This window comes from Strix aluco, chromosome 5, assembly GCF_031877795.1.
Source record: "Strix aluco isolate bStrAlu1 chromosome 5, bStrAlu1.hap1, whole genome shotgun sequence".
In the NCBI taxonomy this organism is placed as follows: domain Eukaryota; kingdom Metazoa; phylum Chordata; class Aves; order Strigiformes; family Strigidae; genus Strix; species Strix aluco.
In genome coordinates, this window is record NC_133935.1 from 55,769,216 (window position 1) to 55,792,440 (window position 23,225).

General features: G+C 40.3%; 1 protein-coding gene across 7 annotated transcripts in view; it reads left to right on the forward strand.

The window, feature by feature from the left end:
- Positions 1–5,713: 5,713 nt before the first annotated feature.
- The window catches only part of GXYLT1 (glucoside xylosyltransferase 1), a 54,541-nt gene continuing 37,029 nt past the window's right edge, over positions 5,714–23,225 (forward strand). For 2 of the 7 annotated variants that reach the window (XM_074827436.1, XM_074827435.1), the window contains exons 1-2: positions 5,714–6,012; positions 14,580–14,672. In XM_074827436.1, the coding sequence (XP_074683537.1) occupies positions 5,795–6,012; positions 14,580–14,672 (311 nt within the window). In that variant the 5' untranslated portion in view covers positions 5,714–5,794. Of the gene's footprint in view, positions 6,013–6,997; positions 7,019–14,579; positions 14,673–21,909; positions 22,033–23,176; positions 23,198–23,225 lie in introns of those variants that run through there. The other 5 variants (XM_074827438.1, XM_074827437.1, XM_074827440.1 and 2 more) reach the window with 5 other exon arrangements.

Below are 23,225 nucleotides of genomic sequence, written 5' to 3' on the forward strand. Positions count from 1 at the left end.
TGACCAAGTGTAAGGGTAATAGGTACCTAAGCCTGTTATGTACCTCAGGTGTTTGTCTGTTATGTGGCCATTCTATTCAGTTTTAAAAGAAGCAGTCAGTACAAAAGAAAATATGAATGTCTTATCTCTTCTTCCTGATAATTAAAGCACTAAATGCTTTAAACAGCTAGCATATTTGACTGCTCTAATCTGGTTTCTGAATTAGTAATTATGGAAATAAAGCAACCCTTAGAGAAAAGGATGTGGAGAGACGGACATTAGGACTTTATTTCTCTATCCTTAACATGTTTCTACATCAGTTTACAACATTAAACCCTACTTGAAAAGGACCAGGGAGCAAAAGCAGGGTACAGATAAACAAAACAAAAAGGTAAAATAGCAAGCGGTCTTGCTAGAAATTGACAAAGTAAATCAACTCTTCACCTGGTTTGACTGACTGCTTTCCAAAAGCTCTCCTTACTGTCATCTTTTCCATTCCAGACTATGCTGCTGCTTCAAAATAGGGGCAACTGGCTACCTGGCTCACTGCCTCCAGCGTATCATCTAGCTTACACAGCTGAATGGCTCTCAGAGTCCCTGACAACTCTCCTAAACCTCTGTTTCCTCTCATAAGGGCAGCTGTCGTCTAACTTCTTTTTTTCCTTTTAGCTGTTTGCTAGAAGCAGTGTCACTGTCCTAGCCATGCACACTTTTTGCACTTGGAAATAATGAATACATAAAATGCATAAAGTTTTTACATCAAATATGAAAAAATAAACAAAAAAAAGCAGTGGTTTTCAGTCTGTGGTCTGAGGATCTCATGAGCATTCCTTCTACAGGTCTTCAAAAAAGTGACTAGGATGAGCATACTTACTACAAGTAGCATTAAATTTGCTGTGTAGAGTCTGCACTATTACTGTGAAGTAGGAAAGGGAGAAAATAACTTTACAGTATTACTTTCAGCTGAGTTGATGTCCTTCATCTTAAAAATCAAACTTTCAAGCCATAATGCAAAATTGCTATTGTGGATGATTACTGTTAGTAAATATTTATTCCATTACAAGAAAAAAATAATGTTGTATTGTAGACATTTAAAGACCCTGATCTGGTTGTCAGGGGACTCAAAGCATTTGATGCTCTAGCAAACAACAGCAGGACAAGATAAGGACTTTTAGACTTGAGTATAGTTATATATAAACAAACAAACAAAAGGCAGGCCTGCTTGCCTTATTTCTATATTTTTGTACACGGTACATATTTGCATAAGTAGATAAGTTTGCTTTGACTCCTTCCAGGAGTACTTTAAACACAAATACCCGTGCCAGGTATGGTCCTTGGAGAATTTTAGATGAGGCAAAGAAACAAAAGCCCAACACTAAGAATCCCTTTTGGACTGATGTTTTGAAGCTCCATATTTAGAAATCCTTACAGAAAAAAAAAAGATATACAAATAAAGAAAAAGAGATAAAAAGAAAATTCTCTCTATGCTCCTAGAAATTATTCTTTCTACTTTTTAAATGTAGCAGAGTACTAAAAATTGCGCAGGTCTGCATATATAGATGCATATTTACTTAGGACATGGAAGTTGAACTTGCTTAAGAGGAACAATACAAATATTTGGGCTCTCTACTGTTTAATAACTTATAATTTTTCCCAGAGGAACCATTAAATAAATTTTGAAGTAAATTGTACTATTGATGAAGAAATAATTGATTCAAACTAGAAGAAACTAGGAATTTTGCAAAGTATCACACCACTTCCCAAACTGCTTACAATGCAGCTTACTTAATTTTGTGTACTATTGTCCTTAGGTGTGTATATTGCTGATGCCAAGAGTAATTGCAAAATAGTGTAAGCTCCTGTTTATAGTCTAAATAGGTTAAACACACAACAATGCAAAACAATGAGAACTAAAAAGGGAAGGAATGGGGGAAGGCAATAATATTTTGTCCATCAATAAAAATTGATTTTGAGAATTTTTATTAACATTTTTATACATCAGGGCAGATGTAGGGAAATTTGAAGAGTAGATACAGTGAGAGTGGAAGGCAGTTGTAACTAACTAAATCCTTGTCTTAGAAATTAATTAGAAGGAAAGAAAAATTATGTCTGTCAGCAACAGAAAAGGGACATTGCACCAAGAAGTCTGATGATGCCATATGCATAACACATGGTAGTAAAGCAGTTTGCCCTTGCTTACCCAACCTTGCAAATGCATCATAACAAAGTGTTGACACTGCAGGTTGTATGAAAGGGCACATGAACATCAAAGAAAGTGTCTTTGCCTTTGAAAAACCCTTAACTGGTCTACACACAAGGCAGAATTGACACAAATCTGTCAGCACAAAATCTTATTGCTTTGCCAGTGTAACTAATGGTTTAACTTCCTCAAAGAACAAAATGAGAAGGAATGATACAAATGCATCTGATTAGGACTGGGTTTTTTAATCAGCAAAAAGTTGGAGTGGAAGTTGATTTATCTCTTTGTTCTCTCTGTTGCATCAGATAATCCCCTTCCATAATTGTGAATAATTCTTCTTTTTTTTTTTTTTCCAGTTGATCTGATTTATGTCTTGATCTAATGAGTTGTTAGAACTTTGGTTCCATTTTCTGGCACAGAGTAACCTTGCTTTTGTGACCACTGAACACACTTGCAGAAGGGTAAGATGCTAATTCTTCTAAAAAAGTCATCTAAAATAAGTTGGCTTAACTACTTATTTAACATCTAGTTACTGAGATTAATGTTTTCTGGATTTCAGCTATTTTCTGGACATAGTAAATAGAATTGAATCCTAAAGATACAAAGGTTACAATGGCTAAGTAACTAAATTCCAGTCAAGGAAAGGATTTCAAAATTTAAAACTGGTAATAAATGGAGAGGACCTTACATCTGATTGTACCTCTTCATATTTTAAGTTTATTAAAGACTAACAAACGTTATAGCATAAAATGTTACATATTGTTCATTAACTGTTTATGGTGAGTAATAAAGATACATAATTATTTTTCTTTAAAGAATTTTAAAAGCTGAATTAGCTAATTGGATACCATCTGATAGTGTTTTTTCTCAGTGATACAACCTAGGTATGACATTTCAGTCACTTTAGCTTATCTTTGTTATTCATAAGGCCGAGTTTGTAGTAAGAAGCATTTTATCTTTTATCAGATCAGCTGATAGGTTATATGAACAGATTTTGCAGTGTGAAAAAAGGCTTGTGTGTGTGTAAGTTTCTCTGTTTTTTTTCTCCCCAATAGCATCAGACACCTTAACAAAGCATACTAACTTTCTCTCTGACCTTGCCTCAATTATATTTTTAGAGCACTGCAGACACATTCTCACTCATTAATTATTCAGGTATTACTGGACAGCACTGAATGAAGAGAATCCTGTAAATTCCTGTTTGGGAAATGGTATGATTGATAATCCAAAAATTTTTTTTTTCTCCCTATGTCATATCTCTTCAGCACTCCTTATTTCTTCTTTCCTCATCTAAGATTATACTTTCTTCTTCTGAAGCATGAAAGCATTATTACTGCCCAGCTGCCACATTCATTCTTGGTCCCTGTATAACATCCTTCAGACCTCATTTTCCATGACTGGAACACTCTTCAGTACAAAAGGCAAGTGTCACACCTCAGTAAGGACTAGGTGGTCTTTGCTTTTATGCTCACTGTCAGTAAATACTCCATTGTATCACTCTACTCATATTGCTGTTACTTATTCCTTGCCATATGGACTTGATAGTATATGTAATGTGCTGTGAAATGGGACCGTGAACAAATTCATGACACAGGTCTGCAGGCAGATGTGCAATGAGAGCAGTGAGCCAGGTTTTGAGTGCAAACACAAGTTCAGGAAAGCTGAATGGTGGGTTCATCCATTGTGGCAGAAAGCATGGGAGGAACAGAAAACAGAGGGGCAGGAAGCCTGGCTAAGGCTTTGAGTGGCACTTTCGGAGCTGGTTCTTTCTGTGGTGCATGCCAGTACGTGGATCTCACTAACATAAATTTCCCTTACCTCATTAAGTAATTTCTTTCTACAAATCCTCCCCCCTTTAATCTATGACTCTTCCATCATCACCTTGTCATCTTTGGCCCTGAATTTTCATCATTGCTCCTCATCCCCCCTAATTCCTTACTTCTCTTGGATTCTACTTTTTTTCTCAGTCTCAATTTCCCTGCTTGTGTCTCCTAGTAATCATCCTGGTATCCGCACTGCAAACATAGCTGAGTAACCAGTGTTTTCTGAGGATCACCTTTTTTCCTCATTTCTACTTTTGTTTTGAGGAAGAGGTGATGAACAATTTTGGCAGGACAATTTTGGCATGACTTCTCTTCCAGCTACTACAGTTGTCAGCTGGCATTCTGCTTTCCCCCTTCTTTTAAACACAGCCAAGAGCAGCAGTAACCTATGGCTCAGGTCTTATGGCCATTCCCATACTACATACACCCTCTGATCCCAGAATCTACAACAGAACTATTTTTTTGAGCTTTATTATAAATCATATTGGCATTTTTCTTAAAATGCAGGGTCCTGAATTCATGCAATCAAGTGGGGATAACCTTGCTTATTTTAAAAATGGGTATTTCCAGTCCATAGAGAAAATGTGAGCCAAATGCATTGTAAGAACAAAAAAAGAAAGCAGAATTATTTCAAAATGGTCTTTTTTTTTTTTTTCCAAATTTTTAAATAAAAACCAATGTCAGGCACTGAGAGGGAAGCACTGACTGATGACTTTAAAACACCTTGGCAATAGTGGGTTAGGCTGTTGCTCAGCAGACTGGGCCAGAGCCGGCATGTGATCCTGCATGGGGTTCAGCTGAAACCCCGCCAACACTCCCCCTGTCTGGCAGGACGCACACCTGTTATCTCTCCTTCCCCAGTGTGCCGCTTCCCAGACCTATTTCTTGTTCTCCAGAAGCGTGACTTGGTGAGCCACGACAGCCCTTTCTGCTGGTGACCACAAACGAACCCTTTAGGCCCAGTCCACCAACCTTCTCCAGCCCAGCACCCGCCCGGCCCCACGCCCGGCGGGGACCCGCTCCCCGGGCCAGGCCGCGGTGCAGCCGCCGCCGTGCGGCGGCCGGAGGAGGGAAGGGGCTGGGCTCCCCGGAATGGTGTCTCTGCAAGGAGAAAGGACCCAACCCATCTGCCTAACCGACGTGAGGGAATATCCTTATGAAAAGGCAGTTGTGAAGCTTTTACACAGGAAAGTCGAAGGTACCACACAGAAACCTTGAGTGTGGGGAAATAAAAGTGTCGTTTTCAGAGGAGTTTAGCCTCACGTTTGCTCTTCACAAAGACAAAGCAGGACACGAGCCTGTGCGTTGAGCCTGCAGCCTTCTACTTGGTCAACACGGGTCACTGCCTCCGCCTGGGACGATTCTCCTCTCGACTTCTCCCCAGGGACGCGCTTTCCGGCGGTCTGAGCGGGCGGCGAGGCCCCGGTGGGAGCGAGCAGCTTCTCCCGGGCGCTCGCCAGGGGACCGGGCCCAGGCGGCACCCCTGAGGGGAGCAGGGCAGCGGCGCGCCCCGGGCTATTTGCAGCGGTGAAAGGGGATTTTCAGCTTTTTTCACGTTTGGGACAATTAGACGCTGATCTGTAACCGCCACTACGATACCCTCCGCCCCGCCGGCAGCAGCTGGCTCCCCTCGGGAGCCTCCGGGCTGGCCCCGCCCCGCGCCCGGCTCCGCCCCGCGCCGCCCCGCCCCTCGCATGCCGGGGCTCGCGCCGCCGCCGCGTCGGTTGGGGCTCGCGCTGCCGGTTGGGCCCCGGCCGCCGCCTGGCGCCGCTGCCGGGGCCGGCGCGGGAGGATGCGGCGGTTCGCGCGGGCGGCGCTGCTGTGCCTGGGCTGCGGCGTCTGCTGGCTGCTCTATGGCCTCGGCCAGTTGGCCCTGTCCCTGGAGCAGGAGCCCGGCGGCGGCCGGGAGCGGCAGGCCCGAGACCCCGCCGCGCCCGGCGCCCGGCGGCAGGGAGGCGGCGGCTGGGCGGCGGCGGGGAGCACGGGCCGAGGCGAGGCGGGGGCCGGCAGGTACGGGGCGCGGGGGCCGGGGCTGTGCGGGGGAGGCGGGGGGCGCGGGCGGGCGGTGGTTCCCCCGCATTCCTGCGGGGAGGGCCGGGAGGCGCGGGAGCGCGCTGGCCGCCCTCCAGCGGGCGGAGCGGGGCTCGGCGCCCGCCCTCGCCCCCCGCGGGGGCCGCGGGCGCCCCCGGCTGCTCGGTGCTGGCCGGCGGCGGCGGGGCGGAGGCGAGGCAAAGCGCTTGGCGGGGAGGGGGGGCGGCGTGTACTTCCCTGCGTACTCTCTCCCGAGCAGCTCCGGCATCCCGCGGGCCGGTTACCGGCGAACAGACGGTGAAAAACCCTTAAGTCCAAAGACAGATAACTTTAGAAAGTGGTGCCGCAGGCAGCCCGTGCGCGTCCCCGCCGCGGGGGCTGCGCTGCCCCCAGGTACGCTGCGAGGCCGGGCGGCATCGGAACTGGAGGGAAGCGGGGTGCTGCTTCGGGAGCTGGCTGCGGCCTCACGGCCCGCCTGTGTTCAAGTCCGACTGCTCCCTGGTCGCAGCAGGGTCGATGGAGCGAGGAGGGTGCGTTTTCTTCTTCCAGGCTGAAAAACTTTCAGGGTGTTCCTCACTTCTGAAACTTGATAACTTTATGATCATCAAATACAACTTTAAGCAAAAATTCTTACTGTGGGATACTTTACTAAAGCCAGTCATCTCACAGGGAACTGTGAGTTCGGTTCCACGGTTGAAGTGCTGTAAACCTGAGCAGCTCTGCATAGCTGCGTATTTCTGTTGCCTGACTCCTGTCAGCAGAGACTTTATGTGGTCAAGCAATCAGATTACGGAATGAAAAAGAAATACTAGTTTTCCTTTAGATTTGTTTCATGATCCTATTCACCTGTGGCTACCAGAATGCTAATGCCAGGAAAAGAGGAACGACAAATCTGTTATTAAAGCTGGAGAAGAAATTAGGACCAGGCCTTTTTGGGCCAGCCTACCTCTAACTCCGCTTAGATTCCACAGCAGTTTAAAGCAATGTAAGTTTGATGGTATCGTCACAGTCCCTCCTTCCCAGTGCTGCACACAGTCTGGCACCCCCCTCCTTACGCTGCTTGTGCTCCTCTGATCACACGAGTGATTTGATCTCGCATGCTGACCTGCATGAAAAGTACCTAGTTTTTGGTCAGCTCAGCGCTCTGAATTGGCTCATCGTGTAATTATGAAAGTGTTGGTGCTGGTGCAGAGAAGTTACAGAGGATGACAGAAGCTCTGACTTAATCATCTTAAAATATCGTGAAACAGCATTCTGAGTTGCTAGGGGTGGAGTCAGTTGAAATGTGAAACCCAACTTTTGACCCGGTTTTGACTATTTCAGAGAATTTTTTTCCTCTATGCTTTTGCTTTAGTTCAGATCAATACAGATTATGACTTGGAAAAATGTGGGGATGCTTGTTCCTCACTTCTAGTTCATGATTAAAAACTTACTGTGAGAAGTTGAAATCTAGTTCTAAAGAACATAACTGGAATAAGAGAGTTAACTTTAACACTTTTATGTAAGATTTAATTGGTTTAATAAATCAGTTTCAAATAGAAATGTGAGGAAAAAATCCCATGTATGATATTTTACTAAAGAAAATGTGCAATTTCTATGAAGAAAACTTCTGTGGAGTAGAAGATGATAATTAAATAATTTGTATTAGTAAACATTGAAATTACTTTCAGGTATATCATGCTCCTAGTTAGCAAAAGAACCACATTTATCTTAAAAGCTGTGCTTTTAAATTTTTTTAGTATTTGTACCAAAGTGTAGTTTTTAAGTTGAAGATACTGGGGGGGGCGGAACCCCAACAAGGTGCAAGAAGCTTCTTGGGTGCTGGAGTGAGGTGGATTGAGATATAAATCTGCCATGTGTTGCAATGTGGAAAAGCTTTACAAACTAAGAAAGTTACTTTCCAAAGGTCTTAAATGCTGTAAATAATTCCTCGTGCATACAGTTTCATGGGGGCATGTATCCCTGCAAAATCAGTGTCTGACACTTGTGTAGGAATTCTTTACCTATAGACTGCTGTCAAACTGAAGGCTTAGGATGAATATCATCCTGTTGTAAATTATTGAAGTGTTAAATGCTGTTTGTACAAACAGTGTGTGCAAAACTCAGGTGAAAGTCAGTCCCTTAAAAGCCTTTTAGGGACTGTTCTAAGGAAAAAAAATCTGACCTGTGGCAGTTAAGAAATGCCCCACTGAATGTTCCTTTAGATGCATGTTTCAATATTCTCAGGTATTAAATCATGTTACATTCACTTGTGTAACAACTGATGCACATATCTTGGTGAATGTATTGGTGTTTTTCAGTTTTTATACTTCAGCTGTTTCTTTAATGGAGACTGAGCATGACAGCCACATGGTTGTTTTATGCCCACTTCTGACTATCTTGTGATCGTGTTAATACCCTAAAGGGATATTACATCCCCTTATGGAGTAAATTGTGTTCAGGTAACCTAACCTTCTTGAAGTTTAACATTTCGTATGTATTAATAGTACCTTTCACTAATGGGTTGCTTCAGCTGTTTTCACTGATAGCTTTAAAATACAGTTTGGCAAAGCAAGTGCAACTGCCATCTGAAGGCATTTATGCACTCAGCAGTAATTTCCCCTTCTCTTTACCCAAGAAGGGTTTTCTTTGCCTGAATAATCTAGTTTAGTCTATGACATAAGGGCAGAAAGAGCTCAGTCATACTCTGTGATGAGAGGGAGGGAAGTCAAGATTTCTAGTAGTTTTCAGAAGCATGCAAACATGAAAACTGCAAGCTTTGAGTAAAGCTTAAGGATACCACACCTGGAAGGATTTTGCAATAGTGGTGATGCTTTTAAGTAGAAATCTTTAATTAAAAAGGAAGTACCATACTGAAACTAGTATTACAGGTTGAGGCAAGATCCTCCAATAAACATAATAATTCAGGGCAGCTTGTTGGGTAATCAGTTCGGTAAGGAGTTGTTTGTTTCAAAGGCTACAGTAGCCTGAGGAACAACATGACTAGAAACTAAAGGCTTGTATCTTGAAACTTGGTATAAATAGCTGAAAAACATTTCAAGAATTTATTAGCTAAATCCTAAGGTTAGGTTTTAGCTGTGAAGAAAGATTAATGATGAAGGTAAATTGTCCTCATGATTGTTCATTCCAGTGAGAAAAGTACTAACGAATAGTCAATACTATCATATATAATAGCCAAATGAACAGTAGATCTGAACTTGAAAAAAGAAAATATTGAAGTGTCTACTTCCAGAAGATACAGTCAAAAGCCAGTATATGTAGTCAGTCTTTTTTCCTTTACTAGTATGATTTATGGATGAGGGAGGTGGCTGTGAAAAAATGAAAAAAACACAGAGTGAATACATGCATATTTGCTACATGTATGTCATTTAGTAGTGCTATAATCTGCTGTCTGTGGAGTATCCTTTCAAGTCAGTCTTTCTCCACATGCTTTCAGATGAGTTAATTAGCAGACTCTGCTTATGAGAAGTGAATCTTCAGTTAATTTTATCAATATTGCCACTTCAATTAGGCAGATAATGTTCATCTTTCTATTCAGGTCCAAAAGAAGTACAATCCTAATGGCAAGTTTGAGAAGTAGAGCAGGAATCAGTCTGTCATCAGTTCTGTGAATTCAGTGAGGTCAATGAATTTGACCCTATTAAAATGAAACATTTTTCCATTATGCTGTAGTTTAGCATTTTTGTGCAGCCAGACTTACTGTTTTGTTATGTGTGACACTGATATCTGACTGTATCTGACTCTTGCTCTCTATCTATCCTGGCAAAGGGAAAGTGAAGTGGATTATAGTGTGTGGGAAAGTGTAGGAAGTATTCTTACAAGCTTAGACATCAGAGGAGGGTAGTTGTAATAGGTAGTTTGTTCTTTCCTTGCACTGTACACAGCTGTTTTCATCTGTGTCAGAACTTAACCAGCAGTTTCACCAGTATGCTTCTCAGCTACTCTTGTGCCTTAAGAAATTGGTCTAGAAACCATCTAAGTATTTAAAAATATGAGTAAAACTTTTAAAAGGGTGAAACATTGAACAATTTGACGTTGAAACTTCATTTAAAAAAATCTGCTGAATTTATCAGGCAGCTGACTAGCAAATGTTATTTTACATAGATATGTTGTAAATTAATTAAACATTATCAAGATTTTTCCAGTTAAAAAGTTTGTCCTTTGTCATTTAACATCACATCTGCTGTCTCCTATCTAATAAAGCTTCTTTGCTTTTTTGACAAAATAAATCGTAACAAATTTGTGGTATTTCTGCAAATGTTCAGGAAAAGCTATTCAGAAGAATCAGAAATTCTCAGTGCATTTGGGAGTTGAATTGAGCATCTCCCCAGATTTTTACTCCTGTGATTACGAGCAGGAAAGAACTAAAAAATGCGTCCTTCCTGTTTTGCTGCACACTGTGGATTATGCTGTAGGAGAGACACCAGTCTGTCTCTGTTGATTTTTGCAGTTGATTAGACTTAGGTTGCTAATGCAATACCGACAGGAAGGCAGTAGTCATGACTGCAACCCTCACCATTTGGACATATTGCTAAATTTGCTGTGAAGTTACAGCAGTACAAAAGATGCCACATGGACTGAAGAGCATACTTGAAAACTGATCTCTGTTAATAATAAGCCCACCAGTGCACTTAACAAAAGGACTTTTTTTTTTTTTTTTTTTACTGCTGATTGTTAGGGGATTCCTTATGGTTAAAACTTGACTTGCCTGAGCACAGGGCCTCCATCTTCATGAATGTGACTTCTGCGTTGCTGTGTATTTTGCACACAAATTTTAAATTGCCCTTTAGTTTTGAAAAGTATTCTTCTTTTCAGGTCACAATGTAGACACTTTTGCTATGTCTGCAAGACTAAAATTTTTACTATCCAGTGGTGTTGAAGCTAAATTACCTGATAAAGGTAATTATGAAATGGCTGGTTGCCTAAGGGAGAAATACCTTGAACTGGCAAACAAATCTTGAAGAATGCTTGTCAGTGATACCAGTGATTTTAAAAACTTTATATTTCTTTGTTTTTATATTTTTGACAGTGGTGGGTGTTAGGAGTTGTCCAACCCAGTAGTGTGATGGGAGGCGAGGCTGCTGCAGCTCCATGTCCCTGGGTCCAGTCAGTAGCAAAGCTGAGCATTTATTCCCAATGGGCACATATGCCCACAGTGCACACATACATGGCTGGCCACAGAGATCAGTGCAGAGAAAACTGCGCTTGCACAATCACAGACAACACAAGCAGCCTGATCCTGTTCCCTTCTCTGTCTGATCAGGGTGAAAGGCTTTTAGTGAAAAGTACATTAATGTATACAGTGTGGATCCCTCCAGTAACTGGCCTTAGACGCTCAAGTCTATCCAGAAACTGGCTTCTGATCCTCTGGTCTCCCCAGTTGCTGGTCTGCGTGTGCAAACCCATGAGGCTTGCAGCCCCAATTCAGTTGTTGGTGCTTGGACCCTCTTGGACATGCACACATGTACACAGATGAATACACTATGGATCCTTGAAGTTACTGGCCTTAGCCTTGCGGCAGCTGGCCGTGGGATTGCCTCATGCAAATGGGTCTTTCAGATAGCTAGTCCAGACCTATGGCCTTAACATTAGCCAACCCTCACACCCCAGGGCCTCTCTAATAGCTGGTTTAGACCTTCTGGTCCTTCCAGTAGCCACCCCTCAGACCCTAGTCTTTTGTGGCTAGGTTAAGAGAGGTTCTTTCAGTAGCTCAGACTCTGATCTCTGCAGAGTCTGGCCCAGCCTTATTGACCTGTCTGATATCAGACTCCCAAGCCTCTTGCTCTACTTGTGGGCTAGTCTGGCTTGATACTTGCTAGTGATTATGTGCACCAGCCTGCACACCCACGTGCTGTGTGCACACACGTCTCTCCAGTTTCTGGCACTGCAGGCTCATGGGCCTCTATGATCTGCAGCCATCTTTTCATTTGCTGGCACTTTGACCCTGTGCACGCACATGCACATGAAATGGAACCCCCTGTCACCCAGAAAAACAGAAATTGAGTTTAATAAGGAGGCTGCATGATCAGACAAACAACATGGCCAATTGTACTGACTGGCAACCTGTTTACATGTGACTGGACCCTCTTCTCTTTGTTTTTGCATTCTCATTCCTCCCCGGTCCACCTTGATCCCACAGTGATCCTTGCAGGAAGTAACCCTTGTAGGCAGTTGGTAAGGTGGTCTGGATACTCTCTCCTCTCGTCTCATCTGGTGAATCTTCTGTCTGGCCCATGGGCTGACTGCTCTTCTGCATTGGGGCTGGGGCTGAGTCAAGGTGCTTCATGTGCCTGGGTTAGATGGCTCTGTTTCCTTCACTTGACATTATTTTCTGCTTTCTATTGGTGGAGACTGGCCTTTAATCACATAGCCTATAATAATGTGAGCAAAATATCCCTCCCTGATGCTGAAGGTGACTATTCCTGTCTGACTAGTAACCTCGCTCAGGTAAGAATGACTGTGCCTGTTTGATGAACAGATACAATGCATCTCCCTAGCTGTGTAAAGCATTGGTGGCACTTACTTATAGTCTAAGCTTTCTTTAAGTTTTATTTCAAGTAAAAAGAAATAATCTTCATGAGTGGCATTTTGAATGATGTTGTTGTCAATAATAAGAAGAAAATGCTGTTCAGTGGTTCCAGTCTCTGAATCCTTTGTATGTGAAAGCTTTATGGAGTATGGTAGCATATGGTCAGTTGAGAGAGACTTCTCTTGGCAGGAAAAAAGTCTTAGTCTAACATCAGGTAAATTACATACCTATGTATCCTAGTAACATTTTTCTTTTAAATAAATCCAAGGCTGACAACCTTGTCATTGTGCTAAATGGGATATTGGAAAGGCCTAATGTGTCAGAGAAATGACTTAGGCATTAATTCAATCTTACCTCTTCCCTTGGTAGTCTGGATAGGATAGTAGTTCAAGACAGCTAAGAAAACACAGGTTTTGACAGCTGGAAGAGGAGTCCGCTGTAATAATAAGATGATAATAATCTTTCAAATGAGAAAACTGTTTTGGGGAGATAGTCTATTACTTTATCCTAAAAGTAATGAGAGACAGTTACTTCAAAAAGGTACACAGTGGAGATCATAAAGATTGTTTTTCAGATAAGCACAAGGTCTTAATGTACCTTGAAGTTTTTAAGAAACATCAAACCCACAAAGATTAATGTAAGAAAAAATCTGGCAGAGAGAACTTGTGGTTTTATACCATCTACTTTGCCCAGAGGAGCTCAGATATCCCAGTCACAATCTACATTATCCTTTTTTGTACCTGGCTGTTTATTTGTGGAGACCATTCTTAAATCATAAGATAGAATTACTTGTCTAATTCTTGCACACACATGTATCTACAGGATATGAGGATTTCCTGCAATCTCTATCAAAGAACTGCTCAACCCCTCAGCACTTCATGAGGTTTTATGAAACACTGTGTGTTTATCAGGTCATTTTTCTCAAGTGTTGAAAAAAGAAGAAATTTTACAGCTTGCCATTTTTGATGCTACATTAATCTATTAAATCTGGTATTTGCAAAACATTGGCCTTTACAGATACCAGATAACCCTATCAAGATGATGCTGATTCATTTCAAACTTGCAAAGCCAACTTTCAGTACAGTTCTGAGCTGTAGTCTTTAAATACCTTTTCATCATCAAGCTTTTGTGTGGGTTTTCTTCTTGCATATGTCTTTCATTCGGATACCAGCTTTCAAAGGAGGATAAACACTATTGGCATTGTTTCACCAGGGCAGGAAGAGGGAGCAGAGGAGATCACTCGAGTATACCCCTTGCTTTGCAATATTCAACTTGCTCATTTTAAGATTTTAAATCTTAATATTGATTTCCTCACCAGAACCTTTGAAAATACACTTCTGTTGCTCTTTTTAATTATATCCTGTATTACTGTTGCATAAAGTTTAGTGGTGAACTAGTAAAACCTGCTTTTTTAGTTGTTAGTGTAGCACAAGTCAGTAAAACAAGTCTTGCCATTAGTAAGGAGAAGGAAACTTGCCAGATGTGGTGATTATTTCTGTATTGCATTAACCTTTTGTTATGAAACAATGAAATTCATTGGTGCTGCAAAGCCCAGGTTTTTGTTAAAAATCAGCTTTGCAGGTTTGCACTGAATAGAATCATGGATGAATAGGGATTGTATTTAAATGGACAATGTAACTTTGAAAATGAAATGTTCTACTTGCTCCTCTGCTTGAGGTAGACAAAGTTATTGTAAAGGTGAAGGAGTTCTTTCCAGCAGTAAGTGTTGCCATTCAGTCTGTTACCTATGGACTTATACTAAGGCAAGAACATAGAATGACCCTGAAAAATCCAGCCCCTCTGTTTTTCTCACTCTGAAAATATATGGAGAGGAAAGGCTAAGGGATGGGGACCATTCTTTGGCACCTAATATTGTATTATCCAAGTTCCATTACCTAGCCAGTCTTTTGCCAGGTAATTAACTATTCAAGTTATGTTTGAGCTAGAAAATAATCCATTTAACTTTGCCATAAAATCAGTAACATTTATATAGGTTATTTTTGTCTTATTCTGTTAGGTATAAGAATTTGTCTGTATCTTTCTGGAATTCCTATTGGATGCTGCCCTCTGATGTTTGTGGAATGAACTGCTTTTGGGAAGCTGCTTTTAGGTAGGATCTATTATTAAATAGTACTTTATTGTTTGATTGCAGTCAGGTGTAGCTCATAAGTGTTTCTGGCTATTTAACAAGGTGACAAAGCAAAATATTTTGATTGCTTCACATGCATTTCATCTACTTATATCATGGTTGCCTTTAGCTGGGCTTTCTCCTGTTCTATTATGTTTTTAAAATTGTAGACTCAAGTGTTATTATGAAGAGTAGATTTTTTTTTTTCAGTTATGTTTCTTCATTAAACAGAGAATTGCTAACATCGGTAAAAAGTTTACCTGAATATAGTCTGAAAAGTTATTGATGAATTAATTATTTTTGATAAATAAGACTTGCTGCACAGTAATACCCATGATGTAACTTGCTATAAAAACTGGCAGATATGCTTATTAGTTATGTTTGGAGGTTTTTTTTATTCAGGTTACATGTTTTATACAGTTTATGGAGGGTACTTCATCCAAAATCACTGTAACAACCATTGTAGAGTGTGCTTGAATATACAGTATGTTAGAGCATAGACTGTGTCCTTAAAGTTGCATCTTTAAAAATAAGTTTAAATGTTTTGATGTAGTTCAGATGCTTAGGCTGTCACATTGTGGAAATAGCTTGAAAAGAAATGGAAGAAGCCTTAAACTACTAGACAGATATGTTTTCTAATCTGCACAGTTCTCTTCAGTATATAACTAAAGTTGTAAGTCAATTTTTCTTTTATATAAAATTTTACTGATCATCCTTTGATATGGTTATCTCTTCCTCTTAGTCTGAAGCTTCAGTATTTCTAGGAAAGCAAAGGAGAAACAGGTTGAGCTTCACAAGACAATGTATTTTTGAAAATTATGATTGTGGGGAAGACTTTAGATCTGTCTCCTATTCCTCTCTGCTTGTGTGCTGTCAGTGCTTTTTAAGCTCATCAGTTGCCAAGAAGTTACTTAAAGAGATGGCTTACATTGATTTTTAGCCTGTTAGTGAACCGAACCTGTAATTTGGGACTGCTCAGTGTTTCTTGCTGCCCTTGGTAGCCAGTGTGCCAATCCACGGGGATTCATCTGACTTACGCCTTGGCAGATTTAGCTATCTGAATGGACTCAATTCACTTCTTTTTCTTTCCTTAAAGGTTAGCTTTTGGAAGTTTAGTTTTATAAGTTTAACACAGGGGGAAAACCAAATGTCAGTGCTGTTGTGGTGGAGGATGTAGGGGCTTAGCCTATACTTAGTGGAGGAACAGGATGTGACTAACCTTCATTCATCCATGGGTGTCTAAGCCAGTCTAACAGCTGTGTAGTGCTGAGAGAGGAGAGGGTCTCTCTGTCTGCTGACCCCATTGACCGTGATGATGTCTATTTACTCTTCACAATACAATGCACTAAAAGAGCAGAAAACTTCCTTTCTGGATATTCTGCTAGGCTTAAGGCAAGTGGGACCTTGGAACCAGACAGAAGCAGAGAAACCCCATGCATCCTTTATATGTAACTTGTATTATTCTATTAAGAATGCCATATGTGGTTGTGAAGACAAGTCTGTTGAAGTATGCATTGATTATTACTGGGTGAATGCAGTTTCTTTCATGGTGAACCTCTAATATTTACAAAATTTCATGTCTATATGTTTTGAAACTGAAACAAAAGAGCTGCTTAAATGTGTAAAGGGGATATGGTGTTCAGATTAGTAATTTCAGAGTGAGTTTGATTATTTTACCAATATGTGACTATTAAATTAATTTCCATATGTTGTGCTGACTCTGGTGCTTGTTGACTTCCTTGGTGAGATGTTGTGACTTCAGGGGGGGCACCCCTGCCTCCCTCAAACTATTTCTTGCTCTGTTTAGTAAGTGCAGTTGGTTTCAGAGAGGTGCAGTGAGTTTGTGTAAGAGGTGGGGAAGATGATAGAGAGGAAGAGAAAGTGCTCCCTCTTTGGGTAGCAGCAAGCAATTACAATGGCTCAGTTTCTGAACCTGCTGCCTAAGCCTCGTTTCCTTGTATGTGCTGGAGTAACACAGAAAATAGTTGCAGTTCATTTCAGCTTTGTATATGAGTTTTTAGGGTCGACATAGTGCTTAAGGATAGGGTGTAGTTGGGAACTGTCAGTGCTAGGGTAACGGTTGGACTAGATGATCTTCAAGGTCCTTTCAAACCTAGATGATTCTGTGATTCTGTAATTTTGTTCAAGTCCCAAACAAATTCATGCATTGTACTAGGTGCACTGAGAAGCTGAAGGGTTCAGACCTTTGATATCATGTTATGCTTCAAATGTGATAGTAGTTGTTCCCAATTTTGCAGTCAGATTTTTGTAGGAAAAGGAATGCACTTAATTCCATGCAAGCTTGTTAACCACAGCAAATGAAGTCTAGTATTCTTGTTTTCTGAGATTGTGTGTGTAGCACCACTTCAAGATTCTTTGTGAAGTTAAAGCCTCTTGAAGGCTTTTTCTGTAAAGAGACAACATTGTAGTTCTAAATTGTGTATCTTTTGAAATAGAAAGGAGTGAGAGTTCTACCATAGCGTCTTACTACAATTCATTTGATCCTGGCTTGACTAAGCCTTTGTGTTCTTGTTGAGTGCAGTTGTTGTAGTGAGGTGCACAATAAAGCTGGACTCTGAGCAGACTGGGATAGTGAGAGGGATATGAGAAAAACCTGAATTACACATCTGATCAAAATCTTAGGATAGCTAACTCCCACTGCCTATAGACGTGCCAACGAAATAACAGTAATTCCAATGAGTTTACTTTTAACAGAAATGGCAGAGTCTGGTCATTGAACCTGTGCTAACACTTATCTTGAATCTTCTGTTTGGCCTGGTTTAATCCATAAAAAGAGAACAACACTATTTATCCAGATCATAAATCAGTTTGTGAATGGAGATTCTGGTGTTCTGTTCTTGCTGTTTCAATAAACTAACCAAATGGGTTTGTTCAGAGGAGCAGATCATATAGCCAGAATTTCTTTGCCAGTAGTAGATTCATAAAATTTATCTCAGTGTTAGAATGTCTCCTTTCCCTTACCAGCGCAGTTTTTCAAACATTGGAAGCTACTCCTTCAGCTTTTGGATTTTTAAGTCTTTTCTTTGAAAAAACTTTGCTTGTTTTCTCTCTGTTTCTAACTTGAAATTCCAGTTGTTTTTTTTTTTTTTTCTACTGGATATCAGAACCACAGGGATTTGTTTATCCATGAGAGAAAGAACTTGACATAGACATTTTTGAAATGCAGCTTGCTACGTAATTTCGTCTGAGTACCTGTAAGTGTATAAAGCGTGAAATGATGACTAATATTCTGTGGATTTGTAAGACTCAAGTTAGTACAGCAGAAGTGTTGGCGACCTGTAGAGGAATCTGGAAGCTTTTTAGGAGAGATGTATATATAGACTTCAGTATGACTCATGCTATAGCTAATTCAACATCATTTGAAATTGATGAGCTCTGAGCAGTTGCTGATTCTAATAAAGGATAAGAATCTTGTCTCCAAGTTAATCAGTGTAAGATCTATTGCCTATGCTGTATGTGGGAAGGATTTTGGAGCTGTTCTGCCCCCACATTTTCTATCACCATTCTGATTATCAACATTATTAAGACAGAATGTCTTGTGCTTTTGGTACAGAATATTTGTTAGCTTTTGCATTGATAGAGGAAGCATGAGATCACTTTTACATACAGTGGTATAGATTTTATCAAAGATTTAAAAACTGCTGATAAAGATAACACGAGGCTCAGGTTTCACATGATCTAGATGATGTGTATCTTTTCTAGTACACCTTTTAAGGTGCTCGGTGTTATCTAGCTGGTATGGCTGCTTATTTCCTGATTAAGAAGTTCTTAAGGGTCATTATCATTACTATGGCTGTCTGACCTGCCTGATTTCAGTTGTTGGATGTTGCTTCAAAGTGCGTTTTAACTTATACTGCCTCTTAAAAAAACAAGTTTCACTATTTTTTGAGTATATTGAGGTCCAGGTGCTGTGGATATATTGAGATGAATTGTGACAGTCCTGAAAAAGAGGACTTATCCTCTAAACTAGCTAGCTCATTGGAGGATGGGGCTTAGGACTTTCATAGTCAACCTTTAAATGGCTAATATATGGTAACTTCAAACCTAATCTACTAATTGAGTTCATAGTTGAATAGATAACATTTGGACATCATATGCACTGGTATTGTTAGCATACTTTTCAAAATAAGCTCTGATTATGACCTATTTTTAATTCAGTGCAGTAGTAGAAAGTTGAGTAAAAACTAGCGTTTTCATCACTTTCATATTCAGATAATTTCTCTAGTTACCTTGATCCTACTTCTAATAAGTGTGGGAATGATTTAACAGTTGCATTTTAATCAGTGGAGGCTTTGTTGCCTTCTCACTCTCCTATTTGCTTTTCTTCTGGTGACTAAAGGCTACTGGCTTAGCCTCCTTAATGATCGACTGATTTAGATCAAACACAAAGCATTAAAAGAAAAAAGGATATGATAAGTAAGCCAGCTGTATTGTATTTACATATCTACCATTTGTTTTTCTGAGCCACACTGTGGTGCCAGGTTTGAAATAATACAGGTTGATTATATGAAAATATTTTCCTTGCATATTCTAACAAATATAATTTGCATTTTTTGTGCTAATTGTCAGAAAACTTGGATGGGTGAAATATTCGCACTGATAACGTAGTTAGCTTCTTATACTGAAGAAGAAAACACATTTGCAGTAAGCTTCTGTTTGTTCTTTTTGTAGGTGTAAACAACTTCAACACAGCTGAGCCTGGCAACCTAGTCCAGTGAGTTATAATACCAAGGAAAGTTAGTTTACTGATGATGTGGAAGAACTGAGACACTTTATTAAACAACCTTGTTCAGGAAGCTGAATGTTGCATGCCTCATATGCATTACAGACCATATGGAGGAAAGATCAAAGGAAAAACAAGGCTGTAGCTTTGTCAGAACCAGTGTAGGAAAACTTGTTTTGATGTAGAATAATTTTAAAAATGTTTTTTGTAATCTACAAAATAATTCTTACATCCTTGTATTACCATTATGTAATACAGTGGTGGTTGTACACAAAAACTGGTGGTGTGAGTTAGGATGACAACAGTTTTCTCAGAAAATGACAGTTATTTTCACATTGTTCATAACTCATGCAATTATATTAAAAATGGTAACTCCTCAGTGGGCCAGAGTAAAATTTGAAAGGACAACTGAGGTTATTCATACCACTCTGTGCTCTCAGTACCTGGATGCTACTCTTTCCTTCTTTGGCTTCCCCAGCCATGTTAAGGGAATAGGAGAGGACAGCTTGATTGCCAGTGAAATTGGGCAGGGAGCTTCCTGTGGATCTCTAGAAATGCTCTTAGTGTAGTACATTAACAGATGGGAAGAATGAACTCTAGTGCACAAAGTTTGTAACACAGAATTAAGGCTGACTGTGGTTCCTTCATGGCTTTCCATAGTAACAGTGCCACTATATTGAATGTGGTTAAAAAAAAAGAAAAATAAAATTACCCTCTCTCACACTGACAATTCTTTGAATGGTACCCAGGTCACACTAAATACTGTAACACTGCAGCTGCTCTGGAAGGTTTGGAGCTTGTAAGGCAGCAGTGTGTGCATGCAGCAGCAGAAGCTGCTATATTGTGACCTCAGTAAAGCACACTAGGATTGGGACAGGTTTAATAATCACAAATCAGACGGAGTTGTATACAGGATTCCTTATGTCTGTCTGGGTGTTCCCAAGGGTTTGGTACCCATTCACTTGTCCTCTTAACATCTTATGTAAGAATAAGAATAGGAGAACCCTACCTTGAATCCCCCCTGCTGCTGTACCTTGAGCCAAGTCTAGCTGGCAGAGCTAAGATTTTCGTGGAGCTGATGAGTATTTTAGCGACAATTATCATTTGGGGGTTGGGTTTTTTCCAAGAAGTTAGCTGGAATGCAGTGAAAGTTCTAGAAGAGTGCAACTTCTCAAAACATACCTCTGTAGCTTACTATCAAATCATTACTTCATAATTTTAATTGACCTAGAAATGCTAATTTAATAGAGTGTGTCATGGTATACATCTTTAAACATAAGGCAGTGTCTTGACAGTCAGGCTCTGGAAAATCTTGTTGTAGCAGATTCATTGAGCGTATCCAGCTATGTTCCTCTGTCAGAGGTTATTAACCACGCAGCAGAATTAATCAGTATAGAATGAAGGTCTACACTTCAACACAGATACTTCAGGGCAAGGCTTATAACTGGCCTTACGCTGCTGCTGAGTAGCATGTTTTAAGTGAATGGTTTTGCTCTCACAGTGTTCAAGTGCATTTTTAAAATGCGTTTTCTAAACTCACAGGGAATACGTATGGTACTCTCAAGTGTTTTATTACTCTCATCTTACACTTGTGTAATTAGTGTGCTCAGATAAATGAAGTTCTCTTATTTGTCCCTAAACACTCAATCCTGTTACGGCTTCTTGCTAAGTGTCTTCTACTGGATTACAGGTGCATTCTTTGCTCTTTCATTTTAATTACCAGATTTTTTTTTTTTCTTTGTGGGAGCTAGGGCTCCCACATTATTGGAGATTTTTTTTTTTCTTTAGAAATTAGGGCTGCCAAGTTTTCCTTGGTAGTCTGTCCAACAGCCTTACTAAAATACAGTTTGTATTTTACTCTATTGTTGCTTTTTCCAGCTTCTCCATGAAGTTCTCCCACACCAAAGCATCAGGCTACTAGGAATTAGAAATGTGCATACACAAGTCTGCATTTGTATTTTTGTGTTTTCCATGTTGCCTCTGAAAATTTTTCTGAAAGTATCTCCTTGCTTTTGAAAGTGTCAGTAAGGGTATTGCTCTGATACCAGAGCTGTGATACTGATACCAAACTTGCCCAGTTTCAGAAAAATTACGGTTCTCGTAAAATATGTTTTATTTTTTCTCATGGTCAACTCAGCTACTGAACTGCTAAAAAAAAATATCTGTATTGCTGAAAAATCTTGTGTCATTAGGTCATACCAGACCCAGGGCTGTCTAAATGAACAAGGTTTTCCTTTCCCTGTCTTCTGGTGAGTAGTTGCATGACTAACTGCAGTTAAGAGCAGTGGAGGGAGGATGGAGAAAAGGTTACGGAGGTTGGAAAATTCAGGAAGTAGAGAAGGAAGCAGTTGAGGGCAGATAATTTTGAAAGGAATTAGCGGAAGAACCAAAGTCATGTAGACATGCTGAAGGAAGGGAGTGAGACAAGTTATGGCATAAATAAGTGGATCTGTGGGTGGGGTATGTTAATATTGAAGATGAGACTGCAGAGCTCAAGGTGATAAGCTCTGCTGGACGGTTTAAACTTTATGCTGCTTCTAGTGGGAAGAGGAGGAAAAAGCAATGAAAGATGCTGACAGTAGAGGATTAGCACAAGAGGTAAGTAGTTAATGTCCCTGGATGAAGATGGGGCAACAACTTCCCTCTGGCAGTGAAGAGAAATGTGTAGGTAGGGAGAGGAGCAGCACTGAGGGCTGATTATTAAAAAGGAGGCTGTGGTTGCCAGTGGTATGTATGCAGGGAAGTCAAATACAGGTTATAATCACTAAAGGATGTCTCTTCATGGAGTCTGGAGTAAGAACCACAATTCTGGAGTCTCATAACTTCTCCTGCCGTAATATGTCTCCAAGACCTAATATGTCTCATCCCCTTCTTAGTGGGTAGTCACCAGAGGGAACAGTGGCTTGTTCTTTTCAATGACTTCTTGCTCCATCTGCTTCAGGGATAAAGCTTTGTGTTGTGGATTTATGGATCTTAGTCCAGCTGTTCCACATATTGTGCAAGCTGAAATTCAGTTGTTAGTAGCTTTGTCTAAATATTTTGTTGTCTTTTCAAAAAATTATTAAGCACAGATTTAAAATACTGAACTCATGAAGTCAGAAACCCATGGAGTGGATGGTGTGAACAAAGTGACTGTAAAAGCATTTTAATATGATCAGTCTGTGTTTTGCTGTATGGCTTGAAATGTTCTTTTATTCACCGATGTCACTAGAAATAATAAAATACAGTCTTTGAATCTTAATGCATTTTAGAGTTGCTTTGGCATAATTTTTGTCATAACTTATTCATGGAAAGCCATGTGTTACATGTAGTTCAGGAACTTGGCTTTCACCTATGCAGTTTGTGTAGGTTGTGTCCTTGTTTATCACATGACCTTGCAATGTCACTGTAGGCTTTCATGACTTCAGGCCTTAATTATTGTAATTCCCTTTTCAGTGGATTAGTGATGAGGCTAATCTGCTGTTTGCAGCTTTTTCAGACTGCAGCAGTGTACTTATTTGTGGCTTTCAGCTACCCTCATCACATTCAGCTTGCTTTGTATTTTTTGCACTAGCTACTTACTACATGGTGTAATGTTTAAATTAGCTTTCTGTATAAAGGTCTGAATCGGCATTCCTCAGTTACAATTAAAAATTAATTTTATATTTTTTTTCTTGTTAACCTGAACTATTTTTTCAGGTTTTGCTGCAAGATTTCTAAAAGGTTTCAGTCTGCGGATTAAATCATCTGAATATAGATGCCTGCATATAGGTGTCTATGTCAAGTAGGTCTTAAGCGGTCATTAAAATTGA